Below are 25,182 nucleotides of genomic sequence, written 5' to 3'. Positions count from 1 at the left end.
TTGTTTCTTGAATCGAAGCTCTATGATTTGAACAGTTGGCCATTTGTCTTGTAGTCAGCCCTTTCTGGCTAGAACCTTGCTGAAGGTATAGTGCAACAAAAATAGTCTGATAGAAGTATTAGGGCCATGGTACTGCCTTGCACAGTGATAAGATCTGCTGCGGCCCAATGATTAAAATTATAACTTGCATGAAATCATGAAACAGGTAAAAAGAGACAAATTCCTGCAGACAGCCAGATTTACAAATGATTCTCCAAATTCTCTCTTGATTGAGATATTGGAGATTTTAGTGAGGTCTAAAACACCTTTGGATAATGAAAGATGCTACTTTTTGATTTTCTCTTGAAGATGACACAAGATAAAATTCATGCCCATAGTTTCTCTAGATGGGCAAAATCCACATTGCAATTTAAGAAACAGCTCTTTCACCACTGGGAGGAGACTAGATTTGTCTTTATGCTTGAAATTTGTCACGAATATGACATCACTTGTATCCCCTGGCATGTGCATCCTCCCAAAGGGAGATGAAATAGTGAACTTGCGATTAAAGTTCTTCTCTGCCACAATTTAGAATAGTTTATTGTTCTTCCATTGGCAAATAGCATCTTCAACTTCATCTCAAGTGTGGCAGTGATGGCATGGTTATTGGTAGCTATATTAGATCTGATTCTAAGCCTTAGTGTGTTGTATTTCCCAGTGGCCCCATCAGGCAATGGTATTGATATTTAGTACCAATGGAATTAACTGGCCTCCATACCCAGAGTCACAAGAGCTGCAGGAGGAGTCATTCGAAAGAGAAACGGTATTTTTCAGCCATTTTAACTGTTGTATTTAATTCTAGGTATGAAAAGCTAAACTGCTGATCAGCTGCATAGTTGTCAAGTCTCTGAATCCTTCCATTGATAAGCACATCTTGGCCAGACAACTTCAGAGAGAGTTTGAATGTTGAATAAGATGATTGTAGCTTTTTGCTACAACAGAACTGTAGGTTTTGCTGGAACATAACTTAGGGTTAGTTGGTTGATTGAGATGACATAGGATGTTTCTATAGACTAGTGTCCAGAGAGTGATAATAATGAAACTTCTTTTACTTTTAATTGGCAGTCCTTTATCTTACCTCTGTTTTCATGGGAAATCTGGCCTTGATGATTTGATAGAATATTTTGGAGGGGCAACTAAGCATATTGATGATGAGGTTAGGAGATGCAGAATGGTTTACAGGGATTTTAGTAAGGCCTCTGATCCCATGTGGTAGACTGTTCCAAAATATTAGAGCCCATGGGACCCAGGGTGAGTTGGCAAAATAGATCCAAAATTGGCTTGGTAGTAGGAGACAATGTGTGGTGATGTAGGGATGCTGTGGTGATGGAGGGTGACCAGTGGTGTACCGCAAGAATAGGTGCTGGGGCCTTTGATATTTGTAAAGTACATTAATAGCATGAATATAAATGTTGGAAATATAATTCACAAGTTTGAAGATATCATGGTAATTGGTGGTAACATTGATAGCAAGGAACATAGTGTAAGTCTACAGCATGATATTGATCAGCTAGAAAATTGGACAGATTAATGGCAGATGGAATTTAATCCTGAAAAAATTGAGGTGATTCATTCTGAGAGGGCAAACTAGGGTACAACTTATACACTAACAGCTAGTGCCCAAGGGAGTGTTGGCGAACATCCAATTCAAAGTTCAAAGTACATTTATTATCAAAGTATGTATACCATATACAACCTTGAAATTTGTCTTCCTGCAGGCAGCCACCAAACAAAGAAACATAATAGAACCCGCTAAAAAAAACTCGCACAACCAATGTGAGAAAAAAGAACAAATAGTGCAAACGATATAAAAGTAAACAAAGAACACACAAACATGAACTGCTGATCCCCAAAAGCGAGTCCACAGCCACAGAGCTAGTTCACCTTTGATGTCTTTTGTCTAGATAAGAGTTTATTTTGTGGATCTACTACAACACACACAAAAGGCTCAAGGAACTCAGCAGTCGGACAACGTCCATGGAAATGAATAAACAGTTGTGTTTCAGGCTGAAGCCCTTCTTCAGGACTGGGTAGGAAGGGGGAAGTGCCAGAATAAAAAAAAGGGGGGGAGGAAGAAGGATAGCTAGAAGGTGATAGGTGAAACTAGGTTTGTAGGAAAGCTGAAAGGTTAGAGAGGATAAAATCTGATAGGAGAGTAGATCTGAAAGAGAGAGGAGCAGACCGAGGGTGAGGTGATAGGCAGGTGAGAATATGTAACAGGCCAGAGTAGGAAATAGAAGAAGGGGGAAGGGGAAGGATTTTTTAAAATCTACTGCCTTTCATGTTCTTGGAAAAACTAGGCCAAGGAATGAGTTGCTTGCTAGCTGGCATGCATTGATAGAAGGATATTTTATAATATACAGTGCTGAAAATGAGTCTCATTTACAGGAATCAAAGAAGAGAGATGTGCACAGTGGAAATGGATTATTTTATTAACTCATTTCCCTCTCCTCTCGCTGTTAGGGTGAAAAATACTAATCAGGCATCACACACTGCTAAAACAATGAAATGGTTGTCTGTCCTACATATGTCCCTGGTTTCAAAGTGAGATGCTTTGTTATGCTTTGTCCTTCTTGCTTGTCACTGGGAGAATGCAAGAGAAGGCTAAGGAGATTACCCGTTGTTTGGGAAAAATGGACTGGGCACTATTAAATTAATTAGGATTATTGTTTTCGTACAAAATTTAACATTGTATAATGGATGGCAAGCTAATTCTGTAATAATAATATTCGCTTGCTTATCTTCCCTGAAATCCAAAAAACATGATTTCAAAATCACTAGCAGGCTATACACACACGTGAAATGGGTATTGCTGTTCTAATGGATGCATCATCGCTATTTGTGCAGTAAATAAAAATTAAAGTAAACTAAAAAAAACTGTAGATGCTAGAAATCTGAAGTCTCGGCAAATCAGAGCATTGTGGGAAGACATTGTTTCAGTACTGAAATATTGACTGTTTCTACCTGAGCGGCTGAAGTATTTTTTCCCTGCCTCTTCTGGTTTTGTTTGTATCGTATTTTCGCCGATATGCGAATGGAAAGTTCTACCGCCCTTAATGTTTTTTCTCGTGGAGACTAAGAGATTGACAGAAACATATAGTCAAACGTTCTCATTGTTGTTCAGCGCCCAGATTGGACATTCAATTATGGGACGATTGACACGTTTCCACCAGAACAAAGCGAGTTGCCACCAAGTATTTTAGAAGTTAGATTACTGGAATCATGAAGTTGTGCCCTTTCTACAGGGGCACAATTGAGTGGCTGCATCACCGCCTGGTATGGGAACTGTATTTCCCTCAACCGTAGGACTGCAGAGAGTGGCGCGGACAGCGTAGTGAACTTCTGTCTGTATCTTGTTTTACGGCGGTTGGCATCCAGCTTAATGGTGCATTACCGCCACCCTCTGCTCCAGAATGTGCACTAGACATACATTCTAAATCCCTTCACCCAATCTCACACACACACACACACACACACATACAAACCTACACTTCACCCTCCCATCTTTGACCATCCTAGTATCCTATTCCTGTTTATTCGTCATATTCTATAAAAAACCCCTGTACCCCTTAAAAACGCTAAAAATACCCGGACTTGTGCTCTCACCCATGCCCAGCAACCCTTTTAATGTAAATTCCTGCATCCCCAACTCCCTTAATTTATTTCTCATCATCTCTCTCTGTATCCCATACTTCCTGCAACTCAGAACTACATGTTCTACTGACTCCTCTTCCTGACATTCCTCACACAATCCTGTCTGGTGTTTCCCTATCATTTTCAATGTTTTGTTTAATGCACAGTGCCCCAGCCTTTCCACTATTCAGGACATTTATAAAGACAGCTGTGTAAAAAGGGCCCAAAGGATCACTGGGGGCCCGAGTTGCCCCAACCACAAACTGTTCCAGCTGCTGCCATCCGGGAAATTGTACCACAATATAAAAGCCAGGAGGAACAGGCTCTGGGACAGGTTCTTCCACCAGGCCATCAGACTGATTAATTCATGCTGACACAACTGTATTTCTATGTTATATTGACTGTTCATATTTAACCATCTTATTACTGTCCTGTTGTACATGCTATTTATTATAAATTACTATAAATTGCACATTGAACATTTAGACGGAGGCGTAACGTAAAGATTTTTACTCCTTTTGTATATGAAGGATGTAATAAATAAAGTCAATTCAATTCAGTACAGCACAGTACCAGCTGCACACTGTCCACGCCGACTGTTTCGCCCATCTACACTAGCCTTTCTTGTTGGGTTAAGGTCAAGCATTCGGTCAACAAATCTCATTGTGTTCTTTAGACTGAAGCTTTCGGCTAGTTTCAAATGTATACAATCAAAAACGAGTAGAGTTTATTTTAGTCACTTGTTCCCTATTTCTTTCAGCTGGGCTATTGTACAGATGGGGATATCAGGAAGTTTAAATAGTCAGCAATATATAAAGTTTCCTTTATTAGTTACACCTGTATACCTGCTCATCAATGCAAATTTCTAATTAGTGAACCATGTGGCTGAAAATCGATGCATAAAATCTTGCAGTAATAGTCAAGAAGTGTAGTTATTGTTCAGACCAGACATCAGAATGAGAAAGAAATGTTTTCTGAGTGGTTTTGACCATGGAATGATTGCTGGTGCCAGAAGAAACTGCTGATCTCCTGGGATTTTCATGCAGAATAGTCTTTAGAGTTTCTAGAGAAAATGATATGACCCCCCCCCGCCCCCGCCCCCGCCCCCGGAAGATGCAGTGAGCGGCAGTTCTACTGGTGAAAACGCCTTGTTTATGAGAAAGATCAGAGGAAAATGACCTGACTTGTTCAAGCTGATAGGAAGGCAACAGTAAGTCTAATGTTCACGCAGTGGTGTGCTGAAGAACACCTCTGAACGCACAGCACATCAGTCCTTGAAGTGGGTGGACTACAGCAGACACACTCAGTAGCCACTTCATTGGGTACGTACCTAATAAGGTGATCACTGGGTGCATCGTGGCTGTAAATCAAGGTAAACGTCACCCGAGAATCATAGACGATAATAATGGGCATCATAGTCCAATCCTAAATTGGTGCACATGTGTAGCAACCACACAAAATGCTGAAGGAACTCAGCAGGCCAGGCAGCATCTATAGAAAAGAGTGCAGTCGACGTTTCGGGCCGAGACCCTCCAGCAGGACCCCATACTTTTACCCTAGTGCTGCCTGGCCTGCTGAGTTCCTCCAACATTTTTGTACCTGTTGCTTTAATTTCCAGCATCTGCAGATTTTCTCTTGTTTGCACATGTGTAGCGTTGGACTTGCACAAATTTTCAAAGTTAAATAAGAAGGTATGGATGTTACAAATTGAAAGGTTTGTAGAACGAGGACAATTCCTATTTTGTCCAGCACGCCGAGTGGAGTAGCGTTGCAACACGGTGTCTTACCGTCAATTGCTCCTGAAAGTTTATGATTTAGACCAGGTGGCAGCTTAGCCCGGTAAGTATAAACGAACTGAACTGTCACTAGGAGTGAAAATGCTTTTGCCAGCTTGTCACATTTAGAATTCCGCCTTGCATGTTGCTTTCCCTCGCACTTCAGTACCTTCCAATCGCCAATGCTACTAAAATATGAGCATGATCAATATTAGTCAGTGATGACGGTGAAGACGTTTGAAAAGAGGTTCGGGCTGTAGAAGAGTAAATGCGATAAAAACCCTGCAGTATTTTCCTCACAAAGAAACGAAAGTATTCAGAATATATAGTACTGTGCAAACGAAGGATGTTGGGAATGGCGAGGGTCGGATGCAACGGGACGATATCGGAAAGGTGGCCGAGAAGGAGTGCCTGGGGCGGGGGTTGGCGCGGGTGCAGACATGCTCCGTCCTGGGACACCCGCGAGGTCACTTGACTTCAGAAAGGGGAAGAGGAGGGAGCACACTCCAGTCTTCATAGAGGGACCAGAAGTGGAAACAGTGAGCAATTTCAAGTTCCCAGGTGTCATCATCTCTGAGGATCTATCCTGGCCTAACGTGGTCAAAGAGCGGTGTCTCAGAAAGGCAGCGTCCATTATGAAGGACCTCCAGCACCCGGGGCATGCCCTTTTCTTGCTGTTGCCATCAGGTAGGAGGTACAGAAGCCTGAAGGCACACACTCAGCGATTCAGGAACAGCTTCTCCCCTCTGCCATCCGAGTCCTAAACGGACATTGAATCCTTGGACACTACGTCACTTTTTTAGTATACAGTATTTCTGTTTTATGCACAACCAATTTCCTCTGGGATCAATAAAGTACGACTGTGACTACGACTATGTTTTCAAAAAATCTCTTCAATATACGTATACTGCAATTGATTTGCTTGTTTATTTATTATTATTTTTCTCTTCTATATTAGTATTGCATTGAACTGCTGCTGCTAAGTTAACAAATTTCACGTCACATGCCGGTGATAATAAACCTGATTCTGATTCTGATTCTGTCGATGCAGTTACAAAGCAGGCACAACAGTGGCGATGTTTTATTAGGAGTTTTCGGAGCTTTGGTATGTCACCAAAGACACTCACGCATTTCTACATAGGTACCGTGGCTGCGTTACCGTTTGCTGGGGGGGGGGGCACTGCATAGGATCGAAATAAGCTGCGGAAAGTTTAAAAACTCATTCAGCTCCTGGATGGGCACGATCCCCCTGAAGGAGCGATGCTTCAGAAAGGCGGCACCCGTCATTAAGGACCCCCATCACCTAGGACATGCCCTCTTTACATTTTCTCATTGCTACCGTCAGGAATGAGGTACAGAAGCCTGAAGGCGCACACTCAACGACTCAGGAACAGCTTCTTCCCGGCTGCCATCCGATTCCTAAATGGACATTGAACCCATGAATACTACCTCACTTTTTTCACTATTTAATCTAACTCTTTAGTGTGTGTGTGTGTGTGTGTATATACTTTCTGTAATTTATAGTTTTTATTATTATGTATTGCAATGTACAGCTACCGCATATCAACAGAATTCACAACACATGCCGGTGATGTTGAATCTGATTCCAAACAACTGGTTTATTGATCATTACTGAGTGTCTCTAGTACTTCCCACTCACTCCCCTCTCCCTTCCCGTTTTCCCAAACCCGATTCCTTTCTCTGTGCTCCTTTCCCACACTCAGTCCACAAAAGAGACAGTCGGGTTTATCATCACTCACCTATGTCACGAAATGTGTTTTTTTTAGTACAGTGCAATACATAAAATCACTACAGTACTGCGCAAAAGTCTTAGGCACCCTAGTTATACACATATTTGCCTACGACTTTTGCACGGTATTGTATAGGAGATGGAATATAATTCAAACCAGTTTACACGTCGCTGATGTCATTAAATGACGGGAGATTTGATAGAGGTATATAAAATTATGATGGGTACAGATAGTGAATGCAAGCAGGCTTTTTCCACTGAGGCTAGGGGAGGAAAAAAAACCCAGAGGACATGGGTTAAGGGTGAAGGGGGAAAAGTTTAAAGGGAACACTAGTGGGGGGGGGCTTCTTCACACAGAGAGTGGTGGGTGTGTGGAGTGAGCTGCCAGATGAAGTGGTAAATGCGGGCTCACTTTTAACATTTAAGAAAAACTTGGACAGGTACATGGATGAGAAGTGTATGGAGGGATATGGTCCAGGTGCAGGTCAGTGGGACTAGGCAGAAAAATGGTTCGGCACAGCCAAGAAGGGCCAAAAGGCCTGTTTCTGTGCTGTAATGTTCTATGGTTCTATGGTTATCAGAACGTGTTGGAGCCGAACTGAAATTGCACACTACAGCTGGGAATGTAATACAAGCGAAATATGACTCTCCCACCTGTCTTCTGATTTGGATATATATTGCGTTCCGTCCATCAGACCGAATTAAAGCCTGTTGAATTGCATTGTGATAAACTTGTTACCGATTCCCCCAAAATCACGCAAAACCTTGTTCGATTTCCCCTTTCAGACGGATCTCTGGGATGTTAGTAAACACTGCACTTTTGCTTTATATATATTGGTAATGCGACGTGATGTTACAGCAAATCTGTTCCCTCTTCAAAAAATATCTTGATAATTTACTTGAGATTTATGAAACGGTGTTGAGGGAGCTCATCGTTTCCCGGTCCAACATAAATAGTCCCCTTTACGTTCTAGTGGTGCACATTGTAACCTCAAGCCATCGCTTTCAGTATAAAAAGGGTCCCCGTACCCCTCCCTTTTCAAAGAAGGGCTATGCTGTCAGATGTTTCCTGCCTGAAGATAGTTTAACTAATTGCGCAGAACTCCGGGCGCATTTTCATCAGCGAAGTAGATAAGGAATAAATAATCTATAGTTTATATATATTATTTGTTTGTTTACTGGGGCTGCAGCTTGGTCAACATTAACAAGCCTGTAGTGATTGGTGGATGCTGAAGGCGAATTTCTCCAACTGGTAAGCGTAAAGGATGAATTCCTCTTGGGGAAGTACTGTGAACGCAACCCTGTCTAACACGATATCCCCACGAGCCGACCCGTTCAGCGGTCCCCTGAACACCATCGAACCCTGGAACTTCAAACTCCTGGCGACTTTAATGATTTTCGTGACATTTTTATCACTTTCTGAAAACTTCACCGTGTTGTTGGTGACGTACAAATATAAGCAGCTGAGGCAGCCTCCGAATTACATCATTCTCAACTTATCCCTGGCTGATTTCCTCGTCTCGATTATCGGCGGGACTCTGAGCATTGTCACCAACTTGCATGGATATTTCGTCCTGGGAGAATGGGCGTGCGTTTTGGAAGGATTTTCCGTAACTTTTTTTGGTAAGTCACATTTCTTTTTGAAGACGCTAGGCGTCAACTTTATTTCTTGTATCAAGTAAGGTGGCTGTCAACTGTTACAGGTGATGGTAACAAGGGAAGAAAATAGTGAGTAATTATGTTGGGGATTAAACGTACACTACACGGACATTTCTGTTGGCCTGATTGTATTACTTGATGGAAGATTAGTGCTCTGTGCTTCTGACACAAGGCGTTTGCAGTGAAAATACAGAATTCCTGCAGCACTTTAGATAGGAATAATGGCCTATCACGGATCTCTGGGAGTCCAAGTATTTTCAACAGAAGTTTATTATGAATGCATCACCTGATCGATTGTATCAGTTCAGTCGAAAAGAGGGTTAATCCCCAACACGCTGCCGAAGTAGGAATCGCAATCCCTTTGCTTCCTCCTCAGTTTCAAGTTGAAAAACTTAGTGCAGAGCTGGCGGTTCGTCGCGGAGTGTGGAGGGAGGGCTTCAAATCTGCAGCGAAATGTGCGCTGACCTTAAACTACGCGTGCGTTTACTAAACCTGGAGTGAAGGTAAAGTGCATTACCTCGGAACATACTACAGAGTCAGAGAATGAATCTGTTCCTGCAGTCAAAGGGAAGGATAACGCCGGCATTTCAGGACCGTCTGCTGCAAAAGTGGCGATTTCTCGGCTTTGCCGCGATCCTCCTTCATGGTTATTGAGACCGGTTCAAATCTCCACCCCTTCTCCGTTAAGCCAGGTTTCACCGGCAGAAGATGCTCTCAGAAACGTAAGCATGTCCTGTAAGCTAGTGCTCCCAGAGACTGAAGTAGGCGTTGAAACAAAAGGCCGAAATATAAAATTTGTGTCCCAAAACCTTCTGGGCGGAGTTCCGCTTTTACCGCTAGAGCACAGGGAGGAAAACCCTACGGCGACGATGTAGAATTGAAGTCAACCTTCTACTAGCCTTTAGTTTGAACACGGAGCCGTTTTGGCTTGATAGCGAGGAGAAGCTGTTTTAATCAGACAAAGGCAGACACTGGAGGGACCCACCTCGGGTGAGAATGGAAGTAGAACAGAATATTGGTCCACAGGGGAGAATGGGAACTTAACCTAATTCTTCCAAAGCACAAGAGCCAGCTTGCTGCTAACAGTTCATTGCAATTGCAATTTGACTCAAGTGCAGAGCAGGTGAGCGGAGCTTTGTAGGATGCAAAATCACAGACGCGCAAAACTATAAGGCTGTCAGTTGCTCGAACTAATTGTTAGCACTCTGTGAAAGCAGTAATGCAAGTCATCTTCCTACTGCCTTTTTATTGTAGTTTAGGTGGAGCGATGCTCAGAGATGAAGCTCAAGTTCAAGCTTAATTTTCATTCAACCGTTCATGAATGTAGCCTAACTCAAACAGCCTTCCTCCGGCGTCAAGGTACGAAACACATTGCCAACGGCACACGGCACACGGCACATAGCACATATCGTTCCGATAGCGAACACCGGGGGGCAGCACCGAGCGAACACGGGAGCGCCCAGCTTCCAACCCAGTACGGATTTCAACGCGCCCCTCTGCTCTCTCCCTCACCGTCGCCTCATGTCATCTGGCACTACTCTGCCAGCAACCTTAATTAGTTAAAGCAAAATAAAAACGAATATTACCTGATCATTGGATTGTAAAGAGAAACAGAGATTCAGTACCAGCTTTATCACTGAAATATTTCGTAAAATTAGTTTTGTGGCAGCAGAACAGTGCAAGACATAACATTTACTACTAGTTATAGAACTCATAAATAAATGCTGCAGTGCAAAAGCGGTATTATTATTATTTTTATTTTATTTATTATTTTTTCTCTGCTAGATTATGTATTGCATTGAACTGCTGCTGCTAAATTAACAAATTTCACGTCACATGCCAGTGATAATCAACCTGATTCTGATCGTGTTCATGGGTTCATGGACCATTGAGAAATCTGATGGCAGAAGGGAAGAAGCTCAGTGTGGGTCGTCAGGCTCCTGCACCTCCTTTCTAATAATGGGAAGCGGGCACGTCCCAGATGGACGCTGCCTTTTTGAGCCTCTGCACTTTGAAGTTGTCTCTATAGTGGCGAGGGCTGTGCCTGTCTGAAATGCACCCTCCTGTAATCCTGTGAATTAGAGCCTCCATACCTTGCTGTGATGCAACCAGGTGAGAATACTCTCCACACTATATCTGTAAACATTTGCCAGTCTTTGGTGACGTGCCAAATCTCTTCAAAGTCCTAATGAAGTATAGTCACTGTGATTGCATCAATGTATGGAAGCCAAGACTGATCCTCTGAGATGTTGATGACCAGCAGCTTGAAGCTGCTGACTCTTTCCACCCCTGACCTCTCAATGAGAACTGGTTTGTGTTCTCCTGACTTCCCCTTCCTCAAGTCCACAATCAAATCCTTGGTCTGGGTGATTATGTGCAAAGGGTGTTAGTGTGACACTACTCAACCAGCCAATCTATCTTATGCCTGTACACCTCCTCAGTTCCATCTGAGATTCTGTCAACAACAGTGGTGTTATCAGAAAATGCTGAAGGAAAGTGAAAGTGAGCATCAGTATGACTACCTTTAATCAGAATATGCAATGTTTTGTAGTGAAACAATCTCTTTTTCTAAGAATATACTTTATTCTTCATATATGCAATTAATCCAATCAAGACTGATCTTTATCTATACTTAGTTCACCACATTCCTTTACAATACATTAACACCACTCATGCTTCCTCCTTAAACAACATGACGGTGAAATAGTTGAGATGGTTGCACACAAGTCCCAGCCCATCGATAAACAATGGTAGTGGAACCTTTGTCTGTGGCCCACTTTCACTGAGTCTGGGCAGTGGCTGCACCAGGGTTCGTTACATCCCTCTGCATCCAATCCATCAACTTGGAATATGGCGTTCATTTGTGGATATCTCCTTCCACTGGAAGTCCAACAAGTTTTGGACAGAGCAAAGTGTGTCATTCATGGGATTGATGGTCTTCCAACAGCAGGTGATGTTTACCTTGGCATGCCTCACTGGGAAGAGCTGATGTATCGGAGAGGATTGTGTTACACAGTTGCTCTAGGTGAACCTTGTCAAGGACCACTGCAACCCTCTCTGGACAATCTAAAGAAACACATACTCCATGAGGAGGTAGATGATCATCTTATCCACACCACATCCATTTTGAAGCTGGCACGGGGTGGCATTGAATCAGATAGGAAGGGTCCCTCTCACTCTGAGCTAGGACAGGCCTTGGTGAGTGAGCTCGATTGTGAGCTCTGGCAATGAAACATTCTGCCAAATAACGTTGACCAAGAAAAGAAAATCTGCAGATGCTGGAAATCCGAGCAACACACACACACAAAATGCTGGAGGAACTCAGCAGGCCAGGCAGCATCTATGGAAAAGAGTACAGTCGATGTTTTGGGCCGAGACACTTCATCAGGACTGGAGGGGAAAAAAGATGAGAAGTCAGAGTTAGAAGGTGGGATTGGGAGAAACAGAAGGAGATAGGTGAAACCGGGAGGAAGGAGAGAGGGGTGAAGTAGAGAGCTGGGAAGTTGATTGGTGAAGGAGATACAGGGCTGGAGAAGGGGGAATCTGGTAGAAGAGGACAGGCCATGGAAATAAGAAAAGGTGGGAGGAGTACCAGAGGGGGGTGATGGGCGGGGAAGGAGATATGGTGAGATGAGAATGGGGGTCAGCTTGCGGAATCTCCTCTCAGGTTCCATTTTCTCCTTCTCACTCAAACCTCTAGGACATCCCATGCTGTCCCTGCTCGATGGACAGACAGTCAGAGGTATGAAATATCTAGCTTGGCTGCTGAAGATTGGCATTGTCACACTGTCTTTGTCTTTTACAGTGCCAGGTGTGGCTCAGTCAGTACCACTCACAACCCCGAATGGAACGTTGTGAGTTCAATGGTCCACTCTGCAGTCGAGCCATTAAAAGCTAGTTTCACACTCCTGACGAATGGTCTCAGTCCAAAACGTTGAGTATTTATTCCCCTCCATAGATGCTGAGTTCCAGCAGCATTTCATGTGACCTACTCTGAATTTCCAGCAACTGAAGAATCCCTTGTGTTCATATTCCAGTGCAGCACCGCAGAGGGCTCCGACGTCAAATACGCTATCACAGCCGGGATGCCACTCAGATGGATGTGAAGGATCCCATTTCATTTTTAGCAAGAGTAGTGGAGCTCTCTAGAAGTCCTAAACAATTCTTCTTTAATCAATATCACCACAAAATTCTCTGCTCTTCTCACATTATTAACTGAGGGAATTCCTAAACACAAATGGACAAGAATATTCCCGACATTGCACCCCTTCAAATTTCTTTATTAGATGTAAAGCTGTTTGGAATATTTTGAGATTTTGCAATATACTGCACCTGTTCTTTAAGAATAGTTCTTAATGTGCCTGCACGTTCCAGGCAACTGGCACTCTGTTTAAGAAAAATACTGCCTCACAACTCTCCTTTAAACTTTATCCCTCATCCTTAAACTTGGGCTTTCTAGTTTCAATATTTCCACTCTGGGAAAATGACTCTGACTATCTTTCCTATCTATGCTCTTTATAAAGGTATACATGCCTGTGAGGCCACCCCTCAGCCTTTAAATATTGAAGTTTATCCAAATTCTCCTTCTAGCTAATATGGTCTCAATTCAGGCAACATTCTGATAAGTCAGTTTTCCACCCATTCCTCAGCCACCACTTCCTTCCTATGGAAGGAGAATAAAAGAACTAAGTGAACTCAAAACGTATGTGACCCTCAGGTTTGGCCAATGGCATTAGTCTAGGGAAGATAGTCTCTGGCCTCGCCAAACATATGGAATCTGAGGTGCAAAACCTCCTGTTTGTGTGAACTCTGTGTGATCGGTTCCCCCATTACAAATCAGTACCACAAAAATAACAGACAGTACAACCATATGCAATTAAATGATTTAGCCTTATAATTTTTAATTTGACTAAAGGAAACAAAAAGTAAAGGGCCCATTTTAATGAAACAATCTAATGTGTACAAGTTGGAGCTCATGTTTTCCCTTCCATTGGTCCTCCATCGATTTCCCTGGGCTTTGTTGACTCCTAGTCCCACTCCAAGTCCACTCTGTCCTGCTGTCTACGACCTCTCCTTTCTGGTATCTTCTCTCTTCATCTCTCGCTGAACAAAAGACCCAGATCACCTCGTTCTCAGGCACACAACAAGAAAAAAACACTCCCTTCATTGGATGGCACACATGCCAAAGCCCCGTTATCTCTCGCTGTAACCCAAACACTGCTGCTACAGAAAAACCATTATATTACCAGTGAATCCTTTCCCAGGGTGTTACACGTGAATGAAACAACATATTTTGTCAATTTTTTACATTATGAAAATTCGTTGTCCTAACGGTTTCCTAGGAATGTAAACCCTCCAAAACAGGGGCAAAAATAATGTTTTCTGCAGCTGCATATGACAACTTTTATACTCACTGCCCCTAGCAATGAAGGCAAACATGTCATATGCCTTTACCATCCTACCATTTGAGTTGCCACTTTTAGTGATCGACGGATTTGTTCCTTAAGACTTTTATGTCCATCAGTGCACCTAAGGGTCCTGTCATTTACACTACGCTTTCCTCTTGCATTTGACCTCCCATAATGCATCATCTCACACTTGTCAAGATTAAATTTTATCTGCCATTTCCCTGCCCAAATTTCCAACTGGTCTATATCCTGCTCTATCTTTGACAATCTTCCTCACTATCCAGCACTCCACCAATTATTGTGTCATATCTGCTGATCAGACCACCTATATTTTTATCCATATCATTTAAATTTGCTTTCACCACTTTATCATGCATACATCCCAATAAGAAAACCTTTTTATGCAATGGCAGGCATTTAAAGGTTGCATGGATGAACTACAACAATTGTTCATCCCAGTTTGGCAAAAGAATAAATCAAGGAAGGTAGTGCACCCGTGGCTGACAAGAGAAATTAGGGATAGTATCAATTCCAAAGAAGTAGCATACAAATTAGCCAGAGAAAGTGGCTCACCTGAGGACTGGGAGAAATTCAGAGTTCAGCAGAGGAGGACAAAGGGCTTAATTAGGAAGGGGAAAAAAGATTATGAGAGAAAACTGGCAGAGAACATAAAAACGGACTGTAAAAGCTTTTATAGATATGTAAAAAGGAAAAGACTGATAAAGACAAATGTAGGTCCCCTGCAAACAGAAACAGGTGAATTGATTATGGGGAGCAAGGACATGGCAGACCAATTGAATAATTACTTTGGTTCTGTCTTCACTAAGGAGGACATAAATAATCTTCCAGAAATAGTAAGGGACAGAGGGTCCAGTGAGATGGAGGAACTGAGCGAAATACATGTTAGTAGGGAAGTGGTGTTAGGTAAATTGAAGGGATTGAAGGCAGATAAATCCCCAGGGCCAGATGGTCTGCATCCCAGAGTGCTTAAGGAAGTGGCCCAAGAAATAGTGGATGCATTAGTGATAATTTTTCAAAACTCGTTAGATTCTGGACTAGTTCCTGAGGATTGGAGGGTGGCTAATGTAACCCCACTTTTTAAAAAAGGAGGGAGAGAGAAACCGGGGAATTATAGGCCGGTTAGCCTAACGTCGGTGGTGGGGAAACTGCTGGAGTCAGTTATCAAGGATGTGATAACAGCACATTTGGAAAGCGGTGAAATGATCGGACAAAGTCAGCATGGATTTGTGAAAGGAAAATCATGTCTGACGAATCTCATAGAATTTTTTGAGGATGTAACTAGTAGAGTGGATAGGGGAGAACCAGTGGATGTGGTATATTTGGATTTTCAAAAGGCTTTTGACAAGGTCCCACATAGGAGATTAGTGTGCAAACTTAAAGCACACGGTATTGGGGGTAAGGTATTGGTGTGGGTGGAGAATTGGTTAGCAGACAGGAAGCAAAGAGTGGGAATAAACGGGACCTTTTCAGAATGGCAGGCGGTGACTAGTGGGGTACCGCAAGGCTCAGTGCTGGGACCCCAGTTGTTTACAATATATATTAATGACTTGGATGAGGGAATTAAATGCAGCATCTCCAAGTTTGCGGATGACACGAAGCTGGGTGGCAGTGTTAGCAGTGAGGAGGATGCTAAGAGGATGCAGGGTGACTTGGATAGGTTGGGTGAGTGGGCAAACTCATGGCAGATGCAATTTAATGTGGATAAATGTGAAGTTATCCACTTTGGTGGCAAAAATAGGAAAACAGATTATTATCTGAATGGTGGCCGATTAGGAAAAGGGGAGGTGCAACGAGACCTGGGTGTCATTATACACCAGTCATTGAAAGTGGGCATGCAGGTACAGCAGGCGGTGAAAAAGGCGAACGGTATGCTGGCATTTATAGCGAGAGGATTCGAGTACAGGAGCAGGGAGGTACTACTGCAGTTGTACAAGGCCTTGGTGAGACCACACCTGGAGTATTGTGTGCAGTTTTGGTCCCCTAATCTGAGGAAAGACATCTTTGCCATAGAGGGAGTACAAAGAAGGTTCACCAGATTGATTCCTGGGATGGCAGGTCTTTCATATGAAGAAAGACTGGATGAACTGGGCTTGTACTCGTTGGAATTTAGAAGATTGAGGGGGGATCTGATTGAAACGTATAAGATCCTAAAGGGATTGGACAGGCTAGATGCAGGAAGATTGTTCCCGATGTTGGGGAGGTCTAGAACGAGGGGTCACAGTTTGAGGATGGAGGGGAAGCCTTTTAGGACCGAGGTTAGGAAAAACTTCTTCACACAGAGAGTGGTGAATCTGTGGAATTCTCTGCCACAGCAAACTGTTGAGGCCAGTTCATTAGCTATGTTTAAAAGGAAGTTAGATATGGCCCTTGTGGCTACAGGGGTCAGGGGGTATGGAGGGAAGGCTGGGTTCTGAGTTGGATGATCAGCCATGATCATAATAAATGGCGGTGCAGGCTCGAAGGGCCGAATGGCCTACTCCTGCACCTATTTTCTATGTTTCTATGTTTCTATGTTTTTAAAGATTGGTTTCTTCAGTACTTTGGAGTACGTCTTTAAATCTGTGTTTGGTTAGTTGTCTTTCTTCCACCAGAATGTTTCTTGTTCTTTACTCTCACAAAAGCTTTCATGATTTCTAACTTCTCATCAAATCTTTCCCTTGTTTTCTCTAGTTTGAGAAGCTTCTCTTACATTACTTTTTCCTTTATATACCGTAAAATTCTAGTCACTCTTTTATAGTTATCTATGCCACTGAAATCCTCCTTATGCATGAAATAGCAAAACAAACCTTATGCTTCTGTTCATAAAGCCAAAGATTCTTTGTCTCTTGCCAACAGCCAAACTGTTCTCGCTTCAGAGATTTGAGTGTGTGCATCTCAGGTTTTCTCTACTGCAGCATCCCATTTAGAATTGTACCATTGCAATTATATTTTGTACCATATCCCTCCCCTCAAATTAAACTATGTTAGCAGAACATGGTTTCCTCAAGCACTGCAGACATCTCAGTGGGTTCAAATGGCAAATTCCCAGCCGACAGTACTGGATTTATCCCATGGGAGCATCTCACATCAAAGACCCTGAAATGAAAAGGCTTCAATTCCCACAATGTCTTTAAACCCAAGGGGTATCTGTTTCCTCTACTATCCTTACTTCCACGTGGCCTCCATCTTCCTTGCTGCCCTCACCCTGTCTCTCTCTTTCCTGTATTTTTCATAAACTATCTCTTTCAGTGTCAGACCTAAAATGGCTGTCTATATGTGGCCTCTGCTTTTCTTGCTATTCCTTAAACCCATGAACCACTCTCTTCCTTTCTCTTACTGTTCCCCAAACTAGCGAGGCCTCCATCTTGTAAGCTGCACTAAATGTGCAGCTTCTCCTTAAACCCATTTGGGCTCACTCTCTCCAGTGCTGATTTTGAACCCCATAAGACCTCAGTCTCCTGTGCTGTACCAGGTCTTCTGGGGCTTCTGTCTTCCATATGGTGATTTAAGCCTACGAGACCACTGTGTGCCCTCTGTCTCCAAACCCTTGGGCTCTCTGACTCTGATAATGTCCCTAAACACACAGGGTGTCTGTCACATAAGCGCAATGCGGCCTTGGGTTGATTATCTAAATCTCTTACACCTTGCTCCCGAGCCTCCTTCTTTTAACACAACCAGCCAATATGCAGTTTTCTTTTATTGTCATTAAATTCCATTAGGAATTTTCAAACTAGATTTATTTCAGCTTTTGATGCGCGGTCCATACAATGTCTAGCCAGAACATATGAAGCTGCTTCCCTTAAGGTAACTACAGCATTGCTTTATATAGCAAGCTTGGAATCATGATCTGCTTGGAGGATTGCAGCTTGCACGCTGGTCCCAATAAAGCCTCCTTTAGCACTTCTGCCCCAATATTACACTTGGTAATTTTCTAAGCATTTCTCTGAATTTTGAAATCTAGTTGTGGTTCATGGGGAGCAGATTCGTTGGCCAATTCATGCCTCTTTTCTGTTTCCCTTCCTGTGGTTTTGATCCAGTTTGACATCAGTGTTGTTAGTTGTCTATCCAGGAGAAGTTAGCAAAATAGTTTATAAGGCTGAATTTGCCTAATTAATTCCATATTTTTAAAATTATTCATGTTTACCATTTGGGCATCCCAAATAATAAGGCCAGTTATTTATTGCACGTCTCTAATTGTCTTTCATAAGTGTGAGTGTATATCTTATTATATTTCTGCATTCTTGGAAGTTGTTCTGTACAATGCAAACTGAGCTCAAGCAGGTATTGAATATAGTGGCATGACATCATATCAAAAGAAAGGCTGAACGACAGAATAATACAGCAGAGTAAGACCAATGAGTAGTTTGATTTTTCAGGCAAGGGTTAAATTAAAGGTATCCGAGGCTCACCGTTGGTCACGGTCGACCACGGATGTCACTTGCCAGCTGTCTACATAACAAGCAAGCCTGGGCAGTATGTTATGAAGAGCAAGCTGTTGTCCATGTACCAGGCTCCCCTTCTCCGCCCAGCTGATGAATCCAAAGGAATGGCAGAGACCGATACAGTTTGGCATCAGCAGCGTCGCAGGAGTTGCCTGTCATCGTTGAACCCAGCCTGGGACTGCCTTAAGGACTTCAGCTTCGGATATTTCCTGTGAGATTACACCTGAAGCCTTCCCCATGAGTGGGTATAGCCGCATGGCAGCAGAGGGTTGAGATTGGAGTTTTCCTTCTCCTAGATAAACTGCCAACCACGACGAGACAAGCCCCATCTGCCCGAAGTGACTGGTTTTAAGGTGCCAGTAACCCACCTTTTCCCCTTCTCTTGTCAGAAGAAACAGTTCTGCCGGGCTTCGTAGTAAGCCACATGTGAAAGTCAGGGGCTAGACTTGGCTATTTGAGAGAGGCTATTTGAGAAACGCACCATTGGGAACATTTAATTGGTAGTGGGAGCTTATCCCTACTACCATCCCCAGATCTGACAACCTTAAGGAACCGTAAGGGCATCAGAGTTTGAGTTATTAGCCTAGGTTTCTGGTTGTGGCAATTCAGTTATCTGATGCTGGAAGACTTTTCTGCCAAAAGGAAAAAATGTTAGGGAGGTTGATGATATTCAAAGTGACTTTTCCAAATTGATTAAGAGAACAAAGTATTTGCAGAGGTTTTTAATGTGAATAAATCTAATCTTCATCCTTTCTGTCTGGCAGTATTTGCACATGGATTGCTGTACACATGGTTATCTTTGTTCATTTTTGCTAGCAAATATTTGGATGGAACTATGAAATATTTGCTGACTTTAAGAGCAGTCAGTCTGTAAGTAATTAAATCTTTAGCGGTACTGTTCATGATGTGACATGGATGTTCCAGAGTTGATATATTAAAGCTAGTTGCTGAGATGGGAACTGGTCTGGGAGTAAGAGCTGCGATTCAGGAATGGGATAGACGGTGGTGGTGCAAGCAGTTTAAGATTCTGGAATTGATAGGAGATGGATCCGAGAAGTGTGAGGTAAATTGTACAACGCCTAGAAACTAGGAACCAGTGATCACTATAAATGCACTCTATTTGTGTGTGACAGTAAGCGTGAAAGATTGCAGAAGTCTGGAAAGCAACAAATTAGAATGGAAAGTCAGGGTCTGAAGCTGGAAATATTGAAGAGGACAGCAGCAAACAGCGTCTTTGGGGAAAGGAAATCAGAAAAAAATAGGCCCAAAACTGTTAATGTTCTCTGTCAAGCTATCAGACCTCTGGCTGCTCACTATCTCTCACTCATCAGCAGATTCTCTGCTTCGTTCACTACTGTTCATGACTGCTGACATACTCTATTTAAGCTTTGCTTGTTCTTATGCCCCTACCTTAAACAATACTCTTCTTTAAAATTACTAGGTGAAAAATAATGAGCAGGATTAGACAGTATTTTAGTGTGCTTCCCAATGTGCCAAAACATGTCATGAGCCTTGGGGCTTGCTGTAGAGCGTTGAGCTTCTGGGGTTTTTGTGCACCTGTATTTACTAATCAGTGTCTTAACTAGAGTTGTTACATCTTGTGTTTTTGGGTTAATCTTGTCAAGTTAATTGTGGCTGGCATATGTTTCCCGCAGCCTATGATTACTTAAGGAGGCCTCCCATTCAGTGCCGCAAGGGGATCATTGTGTTGGACAGAATGAATTGTCTCGTGGTGTTGTTCAGTTGCTCCTCTGAGGCTCTGTTGGTATTCCAGTGTTTAATCTTGTTTCCATCTCTTCTTGGGGATCCTGCCTTTCCTCTGCTCCTGTTTGAGACATGAGCCTGCTATCCACAGCTCCTGCGATGAGCAGGTTTGTGTCTGAGAGGACAAGTTACCCCATGGTGTCACTCAGTCCCTCCTCCAAGGCTCTGATTCCGACGTTTAACTCTTGTTTCTCTCTCTTCCTGCCATTTCTCCGCACCTGGGTCTAGTCCTTCATGAGCTCACAGTGATAAAACTACTTTTTGTCAATACTAGACATACAACTTTTATAATAATCTAATGAAACAACCTTTGAGATTTCAGAAGTACATAGCTAATATAATTTTAGCCTTTTTTTTCAACAACCATGAACAACAATTGATTCCCTTTTTATTTCACTTGTGTGTTCTGATGATACAGAATTAGATGGGATTATGAGGAGGGAGGACAATTTGAAAAGGACAATGTATAGGCTAAAGTGTGTGGGTGAGAATAAAGTAGGTGGAATAACGTGATGAAATGTGACGTTATCCGTTTCGGTGCATTAACAAAAAAACAGAGTAGTTGCTATGTGGTGAAACTGCAGGTGGTCAAAGAGACCTGAGTGTCCTTGTTCACAAGCCACTGAAGGCTAATAGGTGAAGGGAGTAATTAGGAAAAAAAATGGCTAGAGAAACCATTTCATTGAATCTTAGGCCATTTGGGTCAAGAGGAACAGAAATTTCATCTTTCAGAGGATGGTGACTCTTTGCAATTCTCAACTCTAGAAGACTTCAGAAATTCCGTCATTTAAAATAGAGACTGATTGGTTTCTGGATATACAGAAAACACAGTTATATAGTGATAGTTTAGGAAGTAGCACTGAGGTAGGAGATCAACCAAGGCTTCGATAAAAGGTAGTGTTGGCACAAAGTATCAAATGATCTACTAGTGCTGCTCCTAATACTTACAGTACTTAGCCAAGATGGTAAACACCATTTCAGGTACCTGCTTTCACATCTGCTGTTGTTCATCAGTGTACTGTTAACCAATTAAAGAATCTTCCAACCTCACCTGAAGTAAAAACTTTGATGGCTCAGTTTTCAATTTCTTTTAGGTCTTTGCAAAAACATAAACATTTTCAACCTTTTCACAAAGTGGAAAGGCACTTTTTTTCAAATCATGTCCCTGAATAATGGCTTGTAGGGGAAATGCTGCCAACATGCATAGAGGGCCCAGGCGTTATGAAACTCTCCGGAGTGTGTGAAGTAGAATAGGTCATTCGGCTACTCCTGCTTAGTCAATGAATGAGAACAATACAGCATGGCAACAGGACCTTCAGCCCGACTCGTTCATACCAATCAAGAATACCCATCTAAGCTAGTCCCATTTGCCCACATTTGGCCCATATCCCTCTCCTCCATTCCAATTAATTCCTTTTCATTTAGATTCTGTGATCATTAAGGTAAAAGAAGCAGCTGCAGGCTTATTTACTGAGAGAGGTTCAAAGCTTAGAGTGGCAACTCAATCAGTTGGGATTTGCAGTCTTTGACGTGGTGGAGCAAATCATTCTTTTCCAAAATCTCTCCTTGGCTCTCCTCCTGGAAGGGTTAGTCAACCTTCACTGGGTTGACGAACCGGTGTTTAGAAGAGAATCATATGCATTGAAAATCATGCAAATGGTAAATTCTCCACTCCCACATCTTTAATTCAGGAGTTTTTCATTCATCTAGTTTTGGCTTTCCCCCTTTTCTCATCTATGGTTTGCCTTTTGGTGACATCATCTAAAAACACAAATTAGCGGAAGAGCCTCAGACTGATCTCACCACGAGGAACTCACTCCGCTGGGTAGGGTTTGGCTAGGAGGCTGGAGCTGATGAGTGTCATGACCAGTCTCGTGAAGCATTTCATGATGGTGGATGTCAGAACCATCAAGTCATCATAGTGAGAAAGGCATGTTACCTTGCTTTTCTTCCGTACTGGGCTGATGGTGGCCTTCTTAAAGCAGGTGGGAAACTCAGATTGAGTAAGAAGAGTACAAGCAGAACATATCAAGAATTGTTTCTATGCCATGAATCGAGAATTATAGTATTTATGTTAGTGTGCAATATTCTTGATAATATTTTTATTGAAGGAACATTTTGTTGAGTGCTTCATCAAATAACCTACTTACATTGAATGATGTTGATGACTAATTACAGTAGGAATTTCAACTTGTTCATTTTGGACGTAAATGAGGAGCAGTCATTTCTGATCTCTGCAGATCGGTCTGGCAAATTCAATAAATTATGTTACGCATTGTTATTCACTATGGTTCAATGTGAGAGCCTCATATATTCAAAGAGATGCTTGCTGACAAAGCATCTTATTTACCTTAAAATGATTTTTGATGTTTAGGATTTAATAGTATTATCAGGACAGGAGGTGAAAGTGGTAGATGATGGCTTGATAAGGAAATTCTAAATCAAAAACGTTTCCGCCAGTGACTGTATGGGTGGAGAGAGGAGTCTAGCTAGTCAGTCATATTTATTGAGAACGTTACTTACTTATTTATTAAGTACCACAACTTTTCATCTACTGAAATTATTAGTTTGGATTAAGTGGATCTATTGAACTGAAAAGACTGTGCCTTCAGTGAGCAACTCAGCAATGCAGGCAGCATCTATAGAGGGGAGTAAACAATCTATAGAGGGGCCGAGACCCTTAATCCCAGTGAATCCTGTTGACAAAGGGTCTCAGCCTGAAACTTCGACTGCTTTCTCCCGTGTATAGATCTTGCTGGACTTGCTGAGTTTCTCCAGCATTTTGTGTGTGATCCACACAACGTTTTATTTTTATATCAGTGAGATTATTTATAATTTTTTGTAAATCGCCAATTTATCTTGGTTCCAGTTATGCATTTCTGCATTTTGGTGGGAGATACTTATGTCCCATAGTAAGGGATGATTGAACGAAAAATTGTTTAATCTGCTTGAATTATAATGGAATGTTGTATGGATGGTATACTTTAGATACTTTGTATACTTGTGTGAACACAATTAGATAAATAGAAATTACAGATGTGATTATTAGGGTTCTGTGCCTGTTTTTCAGGGATTGTGGCACTTTGGTCATTAGCAGTATTAGCCTTTGAGCGGTATTTTGTGATCTGCCGACCACTGGGTAATATTCGTTTGCAAGGAAAGCACGCTGCCCTTGGCATTGTCTTCATTTGGGTGTTTTCTTTCATCTGGACCATCCCACCCACCTTCGGCTGGAGCAGTTACACTGTTAGTCCAATTGGCACCACATGTGAACCTAACTGGTAAGTCTATCACTGAAACACATTCAGCTAAGTATTAGTAAGAGTGTATGTTAATTTGCAATTGTTACATTTTTCCTGAGCTTAGTTGATAGATTTGAATTTGAAACTTTGCATTCCATGGATAATCTACAGTTTTGTTTCCAAGTTGCAGACAGACTTAAGCTATGAACTGTTAAAGAAATCTGTTTTTAAACATCAGAATTTATTCACCCACTCATAACATTCAGATTGTCAGATAACATTCCCTATATTTTTGTCACAGAATGGTAAAGCCAGCATAGCTCAAGCTTATCACATGTTATTTAACATAATAGTGGCATTTTCAGTCCCAATATAAAAAAGATTTACTTTTTATCTTCCACTTCCTCAGAAGAAAGGTTTATGCAAAGGCTTTTGTCCTGAGTAGAATATGTTCTATATGAATTATAGAAGGAAAATATGTGGGTATCTGGTTATATTGATCATCTTCACTGAAACGTTTTGATTTGTTATCCCAATAGTAACTTCATTTTGCTGTGGGGCTTTGAAGTTTCAGTATAATGTTTGCTCAGCACAGAACATGGTAATGCCGGTGCTGGGCATTGCTGAGTGAGCTGAATTTAACCTGAGCGCCAGTAGGATGGATTTGAATTCAGGACTGGAAAGATCAGCAAGGGTTCTCACAATTTGTTCTCCAGTGACATTTACTCTGTGCTAGGTGAGGAGCAAGTTAACTTTTGTCTTTTACCATGACTGAAGACTGACAACACAAAAGAAGAGAAGAACTAGAATCAGGAGTTGACCACACAGTCCCTTGATGCAACTACACTATCTAATACCATCATGGCTGATCTGATTATACCAGTGGCAGCCAAGTTCACTCTGCTTGTGCATTTCAATGTCTCCAGCTCTTTCCAATCTGGTGATAGAAATGTTAATAACATCTCCATAGGGACAGCACAGCATTCCGTCAGCAAGCTAATGATGCTAGAACTGAGCTGCCAAAGGAGCTCAGCAGGTCAGGCAGCATCTGTGGTGGCAAAGAGTTATGCAATGCTTTTGTTCGAGACCTTGCATTAAGACAATTATCCAGCCTCTGACACTTGTGAGAAAGGACAGCTATTCAACAAAAGTTTGCAAGTTTGTGTGAAAGATTTGAGGTTGTCTTTGTTTGCTCTGGAAACATTTAAAAATTCAATCTACTGGTTTGAGAAATATCAGCATGATAAACAGATATGGATCATTCCCAATTTGCCCTTAAGTTACAATGCACTACCGGAGCCGCGCTTTATTTAGTGAAGATGTTCTGACAAGCATTCAGGGTAGGTGTTATATTGATTTTGCCCTGCCAATAATAAGACCTTCCAACTGCAGATAGAATTAGACTTTGTTACAGGAGCTTGTTGGCAATGCTACGATGTACCTATTGGCCTTGCTCTTTTAGGTGATGAG

At 42.2% G+C, this 25,182-nt stretch overlaps 1 protein-coding gene across 1 annotated transcript in view; it reads left to right on the top strand.

Moving 5' to 3' along the window:
• Positions 1-8,489: 8,489 nt before the first annotated feature.
• Positions 8,490-25,182, top strand: part of valopa (vertebrate ancient long opsin a) — a 33,674-nt gene continuing 16,981 nt past the window's right edge. Inside the window, exons 1-2 of the mRNA XM_063071761.1 lie at positions 8,490-8,820; positions 23,541-23,751. Coding sequence (XP_062927831.1) covers positions 8,589-8,820; positions 23,541-23,751 — 443 coding nt within the window. The 5' untranslated portion in view covers positions 8,490-8,588. The remainder of the gene's footprint in view (positions 8,821-23,540; positions 23,752-25,182) is intronic.

The sequence above is a fragment of the Mobula hypostoma genome, chromosome 19 (genome assembly GCF_963921235.1).
Source record: "Mobula hypostoma chromosome 19, sMobHyp1.1, whole genome shotgun sequence".
Taxonomy (NCBI): domain Eukaryota; kingdom Metazoa; phylum Chordata; class Chondrichthyes; order Myliobatiformes; family Myliobatidae; genus Mobula; species Mobula hypostoma.
This window is presented reverse-complemented; position numbering and strand designations above follow the sequence as displayed.